The sequence below is a fragment of the Marmota monax genome, unplaced genomic scaffold (genome assembly GCF_021218885.2).
Source record: "Marmota monax isolate L192 unplaced genomic scaffold, Marmota_monax_Labrador192_F-V1.1 WCK01_AAM20220418_F8-fsc00336, whole genome shotgun sequence".
Classification (NCBI taxonomy): Eukaryota; Metazoa; Chordata; class Mammalia; order Rodentia; family Sciuridae; genus Marmota; species Marmota monax.
Window position 1 is genome coordinate 50486 of NW_026693839.1, and position 15159 is coordinate 65644.

Consider the following 15159-nt stretch of genomic DNA (forward strand, 5'->3'; position numbering starts at 1 on the left):
TAACGAAAATTTGTTTAAAATAAATAATTTGGGGAAAAATTGCTAAATAATTGGAGAAAAATTTTTATCCTTATATCATGTCATATACACAAGAAAAGTCCAAAGATGTCAAAAAAATTAAACCAAAATAAATATTAGATACCACAGGAAATTGCCATTTTTATAGAACAAAAGTAGATGGTTATCAGCATTTGTACAGTTCAAGTGAATGCATTAATTATGAAAAAGAAAGCATAATTTTTGCACGAGGAAAACTGACATAAAATCTAAACTTGAAATATACAAAAACTAAGTAGTTTGTACATGTAGAAGTTGTCTGTACATACAAAAAATGCCTGATTCAAAAAGTTAACACTTTCTTTAAAAAGTTGAAAATCAAGAACCAATTAATTAGAAGAAAGTTGACATTTTTATCAGGCAAAGGATTAAAGTTCAGATTATAAAAGATTTCCTACAATCTATAAGGAAAAGACAAAACCACAGTAGAAATCTGCAAACATGAATTCTCCAAAGAAAAAATGCAAATGGTCAATTATCATTTGAGCAGATGTTCATCCTATTAAAAAGGTTTGTACAAATGAAAATAATGGAATCTTATTTTTCTTTCAACATTTAGCAAAATGTTAAGAAACTGGTCACATGAGGATTAGTAATCACATGGGTGAGTAGAGATTCTCATGCATACCTTGTTCTTAAGCATTTGTCTTATAGGATAATTTGATCACTTGCATCAAAAGTAAAAATTTGTATGTTCTTTACCCCAATTTATATTTTTTAAGAATTGATCATAGAAATGCCAATTTCTACATTTATTGTAGCATTGTAATAGACAAATAATAAAAAAAATAAATTTCCCACATAAATTAGTAATTAAATAAGTGGATTGTAGTATCTCTACATTACATAACATTATTGGCCATTTTTGAAAAGATAATTATATTAATTGTTTTGATATGAAAAGTCCTTCAAGCATATAATTAAGGAAAAATGGATTATAAAATAATATACCTATAACAATATCACGAAAAATATATATACCATATCCCATATCTTATCTGCAAATATTCATAGACTCACTTTTGAGAATATTAGAATAAAGGAAAACATTCTATATATTTGTGTTTTTCAAAATTTCATATAAGAACCCATCATGCATTACTTTTGTCCTTGTACAAGTACTATTGGTTTCATTTCAATTCACTTAGAAGTCAGTCCCACACATATGTATGAAATATGGCCAATTTCAGACATTTCCCAGGAGATAGATAGATAGATAGATAGATAGATTTTTTTTTATCAACTCCTGATTGATACCACATATACTTATATAAGCACAGCTTCTTTACTGCTGTAGGGCCTGACTTGAAATTTTTATTTCAATTACAGTTTCTTCCAAGGACCATAACATAAGATATTTACAAGGAAAAGGAAACTGGAAGAATGTCAGTTTGATCCAAGTGCTCTAACTGATATTTTATTTTAGTAGAGCTCTGCTTTGAAGATAAAGGGGAGCTCTGCCTCACCCGCACAAGCAGATCTGAGATCTGAAACCTTTAAACAGTGAGAGGAGGGGGAGTGTGTTTTGATCATCCAGTCTGCCTTCTCCTCGACATCTCTCATTATTGAACAATCTAGAGGAGCACACCACCACTGCCTCCCTCCTAACTCACTGCTGAATAGAAAGCATAATTTGCCTTTTGACAACTTTATGCCATTTCATGGAAAAGGGAACACACCCTCCCATTTACCTTCTGCACTTGCTCATTCACCCTCCTCCCTGCTTGTCTCTGCCTTTCTCCCTCCCTCTCTCTCTTCCATAACTCATTAAACTTCTGACACTACATTCACCCTTGGCTTCTCACTGAGTCGCTATAGTGAGCAGGAAGCTGAAAGCTTGTATGATTCTTCAGGCACAGGATGACAGCCCAGGGCATGGCACGTACCGGCATTTCGAGCTGTGACCTTGGAGCCATGTCTCAGCAGTCGGACAAACACATTACTGCTGCAGTGGTTCACCATGTGCAAGTGGAGGCTTCGTCGAGTCTGGATCTTGACCAAGCATTTTGCCATATTGGATATTCCGATCTCCCCAGGTCTCCTCTGCCTATCACGGCCCAGGACAGCCACCACCAGCCATAGCAGCTTTGACCTTTTGCTAACTGTCCATTCTGTTTTAAAGGACTGAGGCAGGGCACGCTGAGAATGAATCAAATGTCAGGTTCCTAATGCAGCCAACAGAAATAACTCATGAGGGACAGGCATGGGGCAGGGAGGAGGGAGGAGAATACTATTTTTAAACTCTCTATTCACTTCACTAACAAACAATGAAATTTTATGCATACTCCTCATCCAGACCAGAAGATTCCACCAAATGTCTTATGGCATCCTAAAAATCAAATGTCCCCAGATGGTAAGATGACAACTGTGTAACTCCACAATGGAGAAACAACCCACTTTGATTTCTTCTAAAAATTATTTATTGAGTCTTCAATACGTTCTACTGCAGAGCAGCCCAGTAAAAATATAATGCAAGCCACATTTTGAAAAAAGGAAAAACTGTTTGAAAAACAAACATAGTACAATGAACTTTAAATTTAACAATGTGTTTATTTGAAGCCACCATATCCAAAATAGTTTCATTTCAACATGTAACTGTGTAAAAATGATTTATAAAGCAGCTTACATTCCTTTATGAGACTGTCTTTGAGAGTGTGTGGGTTGCACATGTGTAGTACATCTCAGTTCTGACCAGCCAAGTTCCAGGACTTCAGCCCCATGTGGGGCTGCCATATTGGACAGCACAGTCCCAACAAGGTGGTAAGTTCCTCACATGCTTCGCCTTCACCCCCACAACAATGCTACCATTTTCTTCACTTTACAGATAAGGCTTAGGTAGAATGATTGACCTGGTAAATTCATAAAATTAGTAAGTAGCCAAACTATGATTTTAACCACCTTAGCATGGACTTAAAAAAAAAAAGCCTCCCAAACAACAGCTGTTAGTGCTCCTATCTCTAACCAGGTATGTTTTAAATGCAGGAACCAAACATCACATTCAATCTCTTAGCACTTTGAAAACTCTCGACTTGTACATCTGAGACAGAAATGTGCCTGATATGAGCACTAAGAGATCAAACTTTTTTCAGAATTTTTTTCAGGGCATGCTATAGTTGAAAAAAATTCAACTGATTAATAACCATACCTCATAAACTATCTTTCAGTTATATTTCTTTGCTGTTATATTTTTCTCACTCTGATTTTCAGAAGAAAAAATTTTCCTCTCTCAATTTCATCACATATGCATTTTTCTACTTTAAATAGCTGTTGCTGACAAAAGATGATTTTCTAATAATTTTTTTTTTCCTTTTCTGGATTACATTCAGAGCATCCAACTGAAATTCTGTATTGTACTTCACTATGGGAATATAAAATTGATTTAACACTTTTGGAGAGAAGTTTAGTAAAATATATAAAGTTGCCGTGTTCTTTAGCTCAGAAATTCTACTTTAGGAATTTATTCTAAGATAATAATTGGACATGTGAACAAAGATGTTCATCAGAGCATCATTTATTATAACAAAAAAAATGTCCAATGGGAAAGTGATTAAATACATGTGATAATGAAATACTATACCAAAAATTTATATTTAGAATAATTTAATAATGTCAGGAAACGCTTACAATGTATTAGTAAATGAAAAGAGTTTGCTGATAAAAACAGTGTGAGTTGAACTATGTCAAAATGCCACAGAAAGGAATAAAAATAAGGTCAGATGGTAAATTCTGAAGTGGAAAATGGTGTGGCCGACTGTGTACTATGACCTGAGGTGGGGGAGGTCACATGTGGAAACCTCACAATTGGCTTATTCCTCTCACAGGTTAACAGTCTCTGATATGCTACAGAAGTTTCTACCCTCAAGGGGTGAGTCAATTTTAAAACTTGAAACTAAAACTTCAAATTTTCAAACCGGAAACCACTGACCTAACAATCCAGCAATACTTCAACACTTTGTCATCCCCCTTACGATGGAACTCTGAGCAGAATCCCCTGTCATAAAGCAGATCTACTGATACAGTGGTGGGGCCCTGGAATGGTACCTACCTATAAGGCCTCCTCCCTAGTCACCAATAGCAGTTCTTGAAAAACTAACTGAAATTCTTTAGGACATTAAAGAACAAATCTAAAAGTCACTATTCTACCTGAATTGTTGCTTTGTAATAATGCAGAGGAAGAATTTCAAAGATTAATAAAGGGCTCATTTGCATGGCAATAGGCTAGGGCTCAATAATGAGCAGCTCTCCCTTTGGCCTATTTGGAGGGAATATAAATCTGATAAACTGAAAGAAGTTTGGTGTACAGCTGCCTCCATTCATACTTTAAGTTGGGTCTACCAGTTTCTTGGTACTGAAAGCTAACCTGATGTAGAAACAGACTCCAACCTTACTCTTGTAACAAGTAGCCAAGTCTCAGCCAATCACAAATGGCCAGCTGTTCATACCTTGTTCAAATAAGATAGCCATGAACCAATCAAACTGTTTCAACCTCACGCCTTCTCTCTGGCTATAAATATACCGCGTAAGTGGTGGGATGGAACATTCTGAACCATTTTTGGTCTAGACTGCTACCCAATTCTAGAATCCCAAACAAAGCCAGATAAGATCTCTAAACCTAGATTTGTTTTGTAATTTATTCTAATTTATTACACATGATGGCAGAATGCAAATCATTTCATACTACACATATACAGCACAATTTTTCAAGTCACTGATTGTACACAAAGTATTTTCACACCATTCGTGCCTTCATACATGTACTTAGGATAATGTCTAACTCATTCCACCATCATTCCTATCCCCTTCCCTGCTTCTTTCCTCTCCCTCCCCTTTGCCTTATCTAAAGTTCCTCCATTGCTCCCATGTTCCCTTCCCCCCATTGCCATTATGAGTCAGCATCCTCATATCAAAGAAAACATTTGGCCTTTGGGTTTTTTTGGGGGGATTGGCTTGCTTCACTTAGCATTATATTTTCCAACTTCATCCATTTACCTGCAAATGCCATGATTTTATTCTCTTTTAATGCTGAGTAATGTTCCATTGTGTATATATACCAAAGTTTCCCTATCCATTCATCTACTGAAAGGCATGCAGATGATATGATTCTATACCTAGAAGATCCAAAACATTCCATCAGAAATCTCCTAGAACTAATAAATGAATTCAGCAAAGTAGCTGGATATAAAAATTAACACCCATAAATCAAAGGCATTTCTGTACATCAGTGACAAATCTGCTGAAAGTGAAACTAGGAAAACCACCCCATTTACAATAGCCTCAAAAAAATAAAATACTTGGGAATAAATTTAACAAAAGAGGTGAAAGACCTCTACAATGAAAACTACAACACGCTAAAGAAAGAAAGAAGACCTTAGAAGATGGAAAGATCTACCTTGTTCTTGGATAGGCAGAATTAATATTGTCAAAATGACCATACTACCAAAAGCACTATACAGATACAATGCAATCCCAATCAAAATCCCAGTGGCAATCTTATAGAAATAGAAAAGGCAATCATGAAACTCATAAACCTAGATTTGTTATAATTTCATTTTTTAACAAATCTTTGTGCTTAGCATGATGTTAAAACAACATGTGACCCGATAGCTCACTTAAAACCAATGACCTTCTAAAAACAAAACAGAAAGCAAGTAGAAAACCTGAAACAAACCCACCACAATTCTTTATTTCTATTGTTTGCCACCAGGATAGTTACCCTCATCAATTCTCAAGCATTAAATCTCACCATAGTTTCAAATGCCTCCTTTCCTCTTTTTACTATTCTAACATTATTGTTATTATATATAATTGTTTTATTATTATTATTTTAACTATAGCTATATAATTAGTGCTCCTTTTTCTTTCTCCCCCAGTACTGAAGATGGAGCCCAGGGCACTTTGCCACTGAGTTCCATCCCCAATGCTCTTTTTCATTTATTATTTTGAGACAGGGTCTTGCTAAGTTGCTGAGGCTGGCCTTGAACTTGTGATCCTCCTGCATCAGCCTCTGTAGTTGCCGGGATTACAGGTGTGCCTCATGTAACATGCCCAGCTAGCACTTATGTTTTTCACTTTTCTCTTGAAATTGTTCTTAACTCTGTATGCTACTTTTCAGAGATATTAAGTTAATTCCTTTATTCTCTTTCTTTTGTGGATCTTCTGTTTTTATTCAGAGAAAATAAACCTAGCAGGATCTGCACTCTATATTGTCCTAGACACTTCTCTCTACCTTGTCCAACCATACCCAAACATGTGGCTACTTTTCAAGAGAAAGAAGAAAAGGAAGGCAGAAATGTGAAACAAGTTCTAAGATTTACACAATACTGCACTGGGAGTGTTGTCCTCATTTGGGGCCCCATGCTCCGGAGGACAATATCAGTAGCACAACATTCAGATGCCCTTGAATACCTTTTCTTTTTCAATTCATTTGTGTGCTTGAAGAATTGGGAAGTCCTGTCAGTGTTAAAGAAAGCAGAGGATGTGTGAAGAGGAGAATTGATTCTCCATGATGAGATGCTAGAAACACTGATAAATCAGGCAGAAGCCAAAGAAGAGGGACAGAGTTCAATGGTAACAGCTGTACATGGACCTGAATTCCATGTCTACTACTGCAGTGAACTTCCTGACGTAGATTTGAGACAAGGCAATAAACTTGCCTTTACTTAGCAGGGAACTGAAAATTATCAGGCAACTTGGAGTGCTGGTGCCTTAATTAAAAGATGGAGAAAGAACTCTTCTCACACTTGTTGTGACAAGGAAATGGGATGTTATGTATCAACTACCTAGTAATGGTGCTGGTTCCTAGTAGATGGACCAGAGCTCACTAAGTGGTTGTAGAAAGCAAAGTTTACAGCACAAGCTCTGGAGGTACCCTTGGGTTCTACTCTGTACCATTTTTTATCCTGGCCTCAGTTTCCATGGTTGTAAAATGAGCCTTATAAAGACAGAATGTACCTCTGAGGATTGTTGTGAGGACTAATCAAGTTAATACACATGGCATGTTCAGATTAGTGCCTTGCAGCAAATTAATCAGTAAGGGTTGGTGAATTTTTTCCCCAACACATGCTCTTTCCTTTGTCTCTTTTAGCTACGCAAGAGGAAGACAAGTCTCAAATTCTCTTCCTTCTGTCAACCATCTGTCCCTTTAACATGTCATTACTAGTCACTTCTCCCAAATAGTAGGGAAGCAGTTTTACTGATTGTTAAAAGTTTGCTTGGCCAGTATTACCTTGGCATGTTCCTGAAGAATGCATCTTTAGATTTTATTAAAAATTTTTTAAATTATGAAAAGTATATAGGTGAATGATATATCCCACAGCATGAGCATCAAGGATTACATGTAGTTTAAAATTCTGTTTGTGTTTTTCTGTATTTTCCAATTTGTCTAAGATGATTAAGGTATTACTCTTGATTTCCCATTAAAAAACAAAATAAAAAAGAAAAGAAAATGGTTGATTCTGGTAATCCGTAATCCCAGGAGAATATATTCTATTTGTATGCCTTCTTCTTCCATTCAAATAAAAGATGACCTAGCCACATTCAGAATGTATACATTTGTTTGTTTGTTTGTTTATTCACTAATTCAGCAAGTGTTAATTAGCTTCCACTGTATACCAGAATGTCAGAGTGTCTGACAGTACACAGAATGGCATAGGCAGAGTACTTGTCTTCAGGGAGCTGACATTTCGGTTGGAGGAGACAGTCAACAAACAGGAAAACAAGTAAGCAGAGGAGAAAGCATTCAACAAGGCCAAGTGCTCTGGGGAAAATAAAAAAAAGAAGGCACTGGTGTGAGAGAAAACAAATGAGTAGGAATTGGGCATTCAGGGAAGACCTTCCAAGGATCTGCAATTTGAATTAAAAGAAAAGAAATAGCCATACAAAGTCCCAGCCATTTCTTCTGGGTAATGAAACAGCTTGTACAATGACCATGGCATATTCCAGAGAGAATGGGAGAGCCAGGGTGGAGAGAACATAGACTGAAGAGGAGAGAAATAGAAAAGAGTTTAACAGGCACAGAGCAAAGTATACAGGCTGGAGGACAGTGTTCAGATGTTATCATAACTAGATCTGAGTTCCTCTCATAAAAACTCACTCAGGCTGCTGTGTGGAAAATATGGGTGTCAGGAGGGGATAGTAGCTCCCTCGGGAGTTACTATAACATCAGTGGACAGAGTTGAGCAACTACAAGTGAGGTGGTGCCATGGAGGTAAACCTGGGGTAAATTTGAAAAGTTCAAGTGAATAGGATTTTTGCAAATAGATTTGACAGTTCAATATCTTAAAACCACTGGGAAACAGGAGATGTTTGACAAGGAAGGACTGGCATTTAAAAATCTGGCTGCCCTATTCGGGATGAGGCAAATGCTGGGAAAGAGCCTAATCTGAGAAGGAACAGAACATGGCCCCAGGGACAGAGGCCAGGAAAAGAGATCATGTAGACTGTCAGTCAGTAGAGCAAGGATAAGGAACCGGGTCAGGATCACAGCCTGGCCCATGGAGAAATGCTGGCACATTCCTATGGGAGTAGAGTCCTGGGCACCACCAAGGCAGGGACTCAGGAAAAGGAGCCAGGCTGGCATAAGGGTCAGAGGACAAGACAGAGCAATGGATAGAGCAGGACTAAAATCCCAATCCAAAGTGCTGGGCTTGGACTTCTTAGATCCCTTCTAGGTAAGATTGGTCCTAGAGTTGGAATGGGACCCTGGTTGGATTTAGGGACTAAAAGGTCAGCTGTGGCTAAGGGTGCCAGGTAGGGCCTGACAAGACCACAAGGGATATTCTATTTTTTGAAAGCAGATACTCCTTTCTTTAATAGCAACATGTCCAATCTACATTCAGATAATCAAGTGCATCACTCTTAAAATTCTATTTCCCTTTTGACCAAAACATCTGCCCACTGTCACATTTATAATGTTAAAGTGGAAACCCAGGGGTTAAAAGACTTTCCAACTGGAAATGATGGTGTGTTAAAGGGTGCAAGGGCTCTTTCCACAGATAAAATATTAATTTTATATTCCCTTTTAAGCTAGTTGCTACTAATTTTCAATTTTATGCTGGAAAATAAGATTGTGCCACTGACAGTAAGAAAGAATAAGTGATTTGAGAGATCATGGGGCCAAGTGCTTACTGTTTCATTTACCATATTTAAAAATAAGACAGCTATACCTTTGCTTTCAGACACACTGACAAATGGTCCAAAGGACATATTGAAAAATAGCAGTGATTTGAGAGAATAATTATAAAAAGCCACACAGAGTAGGAAGGAAACTTAGAAGTCATCTCACTTTGTTTCATAGAAAAGGAAGTAAAGTCTAGGTGGTGTCAGTGACTCTCATGTGCCAAATCATTGTAAATGTTCATCAAATGAAAGAATGAATCCCAGCCCTCCTACCCTCTATCCCATGCTCTTCCCACCCACCAGAGAATGCCCTCTGATGCGTCCTATGTCCACTCAGGTGAACACATGCTTACCATGAGAGTCTACCTGCCATGTAAACTGGGAACTCAGAGACCTCCACAGAACACTTAAATGACAGTGACACAGCACTACCAAACAGCCTGGCAGAGGCCAAGACTGAGCTTGGGTGACTCATGCTGGTTTACCAAGTGGCATACCAAAAGCATGTAAAATGGCATGTCACCACCGTAACTAGAGCAGAGAGGTCTCACGTCTATTTTAGGAATCCGGAGCCTTGGCACAAACAGGAATCTCAGAGTTTAAGAAATACACTCCACCTTTTCTTCATTTAGATTTATCTCTAAGAGCTAGGGTGATTGTAACCAAGTCTGCTTTGGGAGACAAAAAGTGTGCATACTTAGTAACAGCTGCATATTTATTTTTAAATTAGATACATGTAGAGCTATCTTGGTTTATTACATACATTATAAAACCTACACAATGGAAATTTTATAAGGAGTTAATAAAAACAAAATATCAGTAGAAGTCTGAGTGGTTTCTTCCTCCACCCCAGTGGATCACTGTATGAGCTCAATGCATGTGCACCCTGCTCTGGATTCAGCTGTATGGCCTAATTTGCCATCAACCTCCATCTTTCTACATGTGTATGTGGCATTGGGCATACACGCCAGGAGTGAATCCTAGCAAACAGACCTGTGCCAACTGAAACAGACTCTTTTCTAAGCTCTGCTTAAACTGCCACAGCCCTATCATCATGAGCCAGCCTAAAAAGCATCACTAGCACACATTGCACAAGGCTTTCTTCCAGAAGGGTGACACTGAGCCCTAAGAGAAGAGAGACGGAGAAAGGTAATGAGATCTTGCCTCAACCTCAGCCTCGGTGTCTCAAAGAACATCTACTGAACACTCACTACCAACCCATGAACAAAAATGCAAGAAAACAGAGCCTCATGCTGATGGTGGAATGCATCCAAAACTCAGGAAATCCTACTTCTGCTCTCTAATGACAGTGGCTTTGGCAATCCTTTCCCTTTTCCTCTGCTCCTGTTTCTTAGGGCATGGCGGGAGTGTTTGCTTATTTAGCTGCCAAGCAGGAAGTCTTTCACCATGTTCTTGTGGTCATAGCTGGTCACACTTATGATGCTCTCTTGGCTGGGATCCCAGCCCTCAAGGACTATGACTGGATTACCTCCTAGGACATGTGACTGACATTTTTGCCCCTAGGCAAATTCTTTAAAGCAATCAACTGTTAATACTTAAGTGCAGCAGTAAAATGCCAACCTGAGGGGGAGCAACGATTTGGGAAGCTCCACTACTGAATTGCTTCCACTAACAAGAAAACAAGTCTTAACACAGATGGTGAGCAAATGAGGGATTAGAACTAGCCTCAAAGTGAGCCATTCCTTTATTTAATAAATTCAACTTTAAAATTAGAGCATGAGTCCCAGAAGGGAGCGAGCATCCTGTGGGAAATCTGTTTCCTCCACAGCTTGGCTCTAATAAGAATACTGCTGGCCAAAGAGCTCAGTCACCCCCCCATCCCAACATGATAGCCATCCTGGGGAGGTACAGGTCCTGGCATTCTGAGATAGAAGACCAAAGACTTGAACACCACCCTGGATACACAGGATCTTTTCTCACTGAATCACAGAGCTCCCCCATATTTGTATATATATATATATATAAACTGGCTCTTTTGGTGATTGCTTTAATAGAAAAATAGATGTAGTTCCTGTTTCAGTGAGACAGAGTTGAGACCTTTTGGAAGCATTCTATATCATCGAAGATACCTGGGTCAAGAGTTTGAGGACCAGCTTCAATAATCCCCAAATAATCCCAGCCTCAATATTTACCCAGTATGACTTTGGGCAAACTGCCTCACCTCTCCAAACTTAATTTCTACAAGAATTCTGAGAGGATGTGTTAGATCAGGAGTTCACAAACTTTTTAGCTGAAGACCCAGATTGTGCATATGAAGTTTTGAAGGCTGAGAGATAAAATTAAGGCTATAATGCAGGTGCTTATATAATAATTTAAAGCGTAATTGCTGGCTCCAAGACAAAAAAATGAATGGATGCTGGGTGGCCATGGGTTCTACTTTGCTGAACCCTGTACAGGACCATCTTCAATGTTCCTCTCTAGCCTTCAAAAGCAATGAAAAATATTACTGTTCCCAAGTTCCCATTTTTTCCCCTCAAATGATGGTCCTTTTATTGGATTTTTTTTAAAAAAATTTTTTATTCTAATTTATTATATATGACAGCAGAATGCATTATAATTCATATTTTATATATATATATATATATATATATATATATATAAAATCGAGCACAATTTTTCATCTCTCTATATACAAAGTATATTCAAACCATTTGTGTCTTTTCATACATGTACTTAGGGTAGTGATGTCCATCTCTTTCCACCATCTTTTTTTACTCCCTTGCCTCCTCCTTCCCCTTCCTTCCCCTTTGCTCTATCTACCGTTTGTCTAATCTTCCCCTGCTCCCCCTCCCAACCCCACTACAAATCAGCCTCCCTATAACAGAAAAAACTTTCAGCATTTGTTTTTTGGGGATTGGCTTACTTCCCAAGTTCCTATTTTTATTACAAAAGACCTCACGCGATAGTCTTGGATGTTTGGGGGTTTTTTTGTTTTTGTTTTTGTTTTACCATTTTTACCTTCAGCAAAAGATTCAGAGTCAGAGTTTAGAGCCAGAAAGCATTTTAGTGTTGCTTGTTTTATAGATTAAGCAAATGAATACTGGAAGGCTGGAGGGTCTTGTCTATGGTCACCCTACTTGGTGGAGTAGCCAAGACTAGAGTTTATATTTCCTCTCTTTTCCAAGACATTAATGCGGAAATGGAGCAACTACCTGAATGGTTGCTATGTTTACACAGAGAAGTACTATAATCCATAAAATGAACTATTTGTGGAAAATTGGTCAAGCCTATAGAACCACATTGAACTATAGAACTACACTGTTGGCATCTCAAGATGTTTCCACTGAGGAATTCTATATCCCACAAAAGGAATTATTTGTGGAGAATTAGCCAACTACAGAACCAACATGAAACACATTGTTGTTATTTTAAGATATAAGCTACATAATCACTGCAAGATAAGATGGATCCAACTTATGTGGGAAACAAGGCATCTACCTCCCTCACAATGCTGGAAATATTTAAAATTTCAAAGATCTCTTTCAAGTGATACAACCTTCTTATGAGTACTTAAGTTGTCAGTAAATACCAGAAACCAGAGTTCCAAGGATGGAAACAGCTCCAAAGAAAAGCTCACAAAGGGGAGATGAAAAGCTTTTGAAGTGACTACAAATGTGAGTCTGCAGAGCTGGCTCAGGCCTTTATCTTTTCCTCTGAGATGCACTTGGCATCTCTTACCCTAGAGGAGCTACCGACCGAACCACGGGTGTTTTCTTCTGGGATTCAATAGGTGCGATGATGACTTTGAAGTTTTGATTCTGATACTGCAATTATAAATAAAAGCAGAGGCTGTCCTCAGCTTTGTGGAGGCCTCCTAGCTCCTGCAGAGGTGAGTTCAACTGCCACGAGCCTGTCAGCAGTGGAACACTGCAGCTGCCTTTAAATGGGAAACTTAAGGACAGCCCAAGCACCTGCAGTGTTAAACTGATCTTTAAAACAGTGCTTTATGTGAGTTTCTCCTAATTTGGGATATTAATCCATTTGTCTGTATTTGTATTTAACATGTTCCTAAATTCCTTATTGGACCTGTAGTTCAATTTATGAAACACGCATATGCACTAGTATCTTTAACATTAAGCAAACAGTGGGATATACACAGGATGATCACAGCCACATTAAATACATGGGGAAGGAAATTGCTAAAGTGTTATTGGTTGCCTCTAGGAGAGTGATAATCTAGGAGGTGACTTTCTTCTGCTCATCAATGCTTTTTAGTAATTTTTGGAGTTTTTGGAAGGTGACATATTGGTTACATAATGAGAAAATAAAACAAATAACAATCCCAAAACTCTGCAGCAGGGACAAGTACAATTGAAGCTGGTGCTGATGGTTCTGCCATCCCCAGGTAACAGTAACTATGAGGAGAAAGGAGGTTCCACAGGGTTTATAAGCAATTACTATTGTTCCATGGGACACACAGAAGAGACATTTTTAAAAGACTAGTGCATCACTATTAACATGTGTGTCCTGACAAAGAGAAGAACTGGCTTAACAGGTGAAAATGGTGGAGAGACGGGGACACTGGAAAGGTAAGAACAGGGTAAATCTGTTTGACCACAGCCATGGAACACCAGGAAGAGAAAGCAGAGGGAAGAGAAAGGTCATATTGGATAGGCAGGGAGGACACCAGGGTGGACAAAGAGGAAAGGAACTCACCATGGCAGAACCACAGCAAGGGGCTGTCAGAGACTTCAGTGATGGGATGGGAGCAACTGTGCAGGGTACGAAAGGCTCTGCCTGTTAGGAGGTTGCGAGGCCTGCAGTGGACCCATTGCTGTGTGCTGTGTGTTTCATGTTCCTGCTGTGTGCTAGGGAGGGAGGCAGGTGGGATCAAGAGTACAGCATACTTGAGGGATCAAGGTAGCACCTCACAAGCTCAAATGCCTTCACATGTTCACATTCAGTCTTTCTAGAGTTTTAATGATGCCATATTAAGCCACCTTTGGTTAGGGCTGTACACTGTAAGCAACCTTTAAAGACCTCTGCTCCTCCCTTTCACATGTGCATGCCCTGTTACATCCAGGACACAAGCATACATGCATACTCAATATGCACAAACACAATGTGCACAAACACACACACACAATATATATATATATATATATATATTTACAGAGACAGTGCTAAAGTGTAGCTTGGGGAGTTAGTTTTACTTTAATTCCATCTATGCTTTGACATGAACACTTTCTCAGGCACATGGAAATGCAGCATCAAACCTCCACTTAACCCAACAGCATTGCACTCTCAAGATCCTCCCATCATGGAAATTCTGGGGTCTCTACTGTGCTTTCACTTGCCCAGAAGTAGGGTTTCAAATATTTTCAACTCATTTTGTTTTACCCACCCAGGGGGAAAAGCATGGCTTTTCCACCATATTTAATTATACCAGCCTGCACCACTGCTATGGCAGACAAGATGGATCTTCATTGTGTGTCAGTAATTGCCAGTTACCAAGTCTCATGTGATTAATTTCATCCCTCTTCTCTACTAAAATCCAAATTTCTTCCATAATGAGAGAAACACTCCACCAATAAAACGTGAGCATGTTGCTATATATACTGCTGGAAAACCTGCTCCACTTTGCATGTGAATTTATTCAAATTAATGACTCCTTAAAGTGACATTTTCTACCAGAACAATTCCCATTCTCAATATTTTCTTCATTTGAAACACTGAAAAGCTCTAAAGTGGCACTTTCACTTTTCAAATGTCTTGCCATTCTCATCTAAAATTTTCCACTACAGAAATTCCCTTGGATCCCGTAGCCAAGCAACTTTTGGGTGAGCATGAAAACATTCCTGTTGCAGAGTGGTGCCTAGGAACTGATTTTATTTTTCCTCTACACAGACACAGCCCACTTCAGAGCTAATCCTCCAGCTGTCCTTTGGGTGGATGGGGTCACGTGTGCTTCCAGAACACTGCTGGGTTAATCTGGGCATTAATACTCTGCCCAGCTGTCTTTGA

At 38.7% G+C, this 15159-nt stretch overlaps 1 protein-coding gene across 3 annotated transcripts in view; it reads right to left on the reverse strand.

Annotated features, from left to right (window-relative positions):
- The window catches only part of Frmd3 (FERM domain containing 3), a 257160-nt gene that overhangs the window by 17418 nt on the left and 224583 nt on the right, over positions 1–15159 (reverse strand). The window contains exon 1 of one of the 3 annotated variants that reach the window (XM_046462437.2): positions 1944–2202. The exons of the other annotated variants lie outside the window; for them this stretch is intronic. Within the exon in view, the coding sequence (XP_046318393.1) occupies positions 1944–2070 (127 nt within the window). The 5' untranslated portion in view covers positions 2071–2202. Of the gene's footprint in view, positions 1–1943; positions 2203–15159 lie in introns of those variants that run through there. 3 annotated transcript variants of the gene reach the window in all.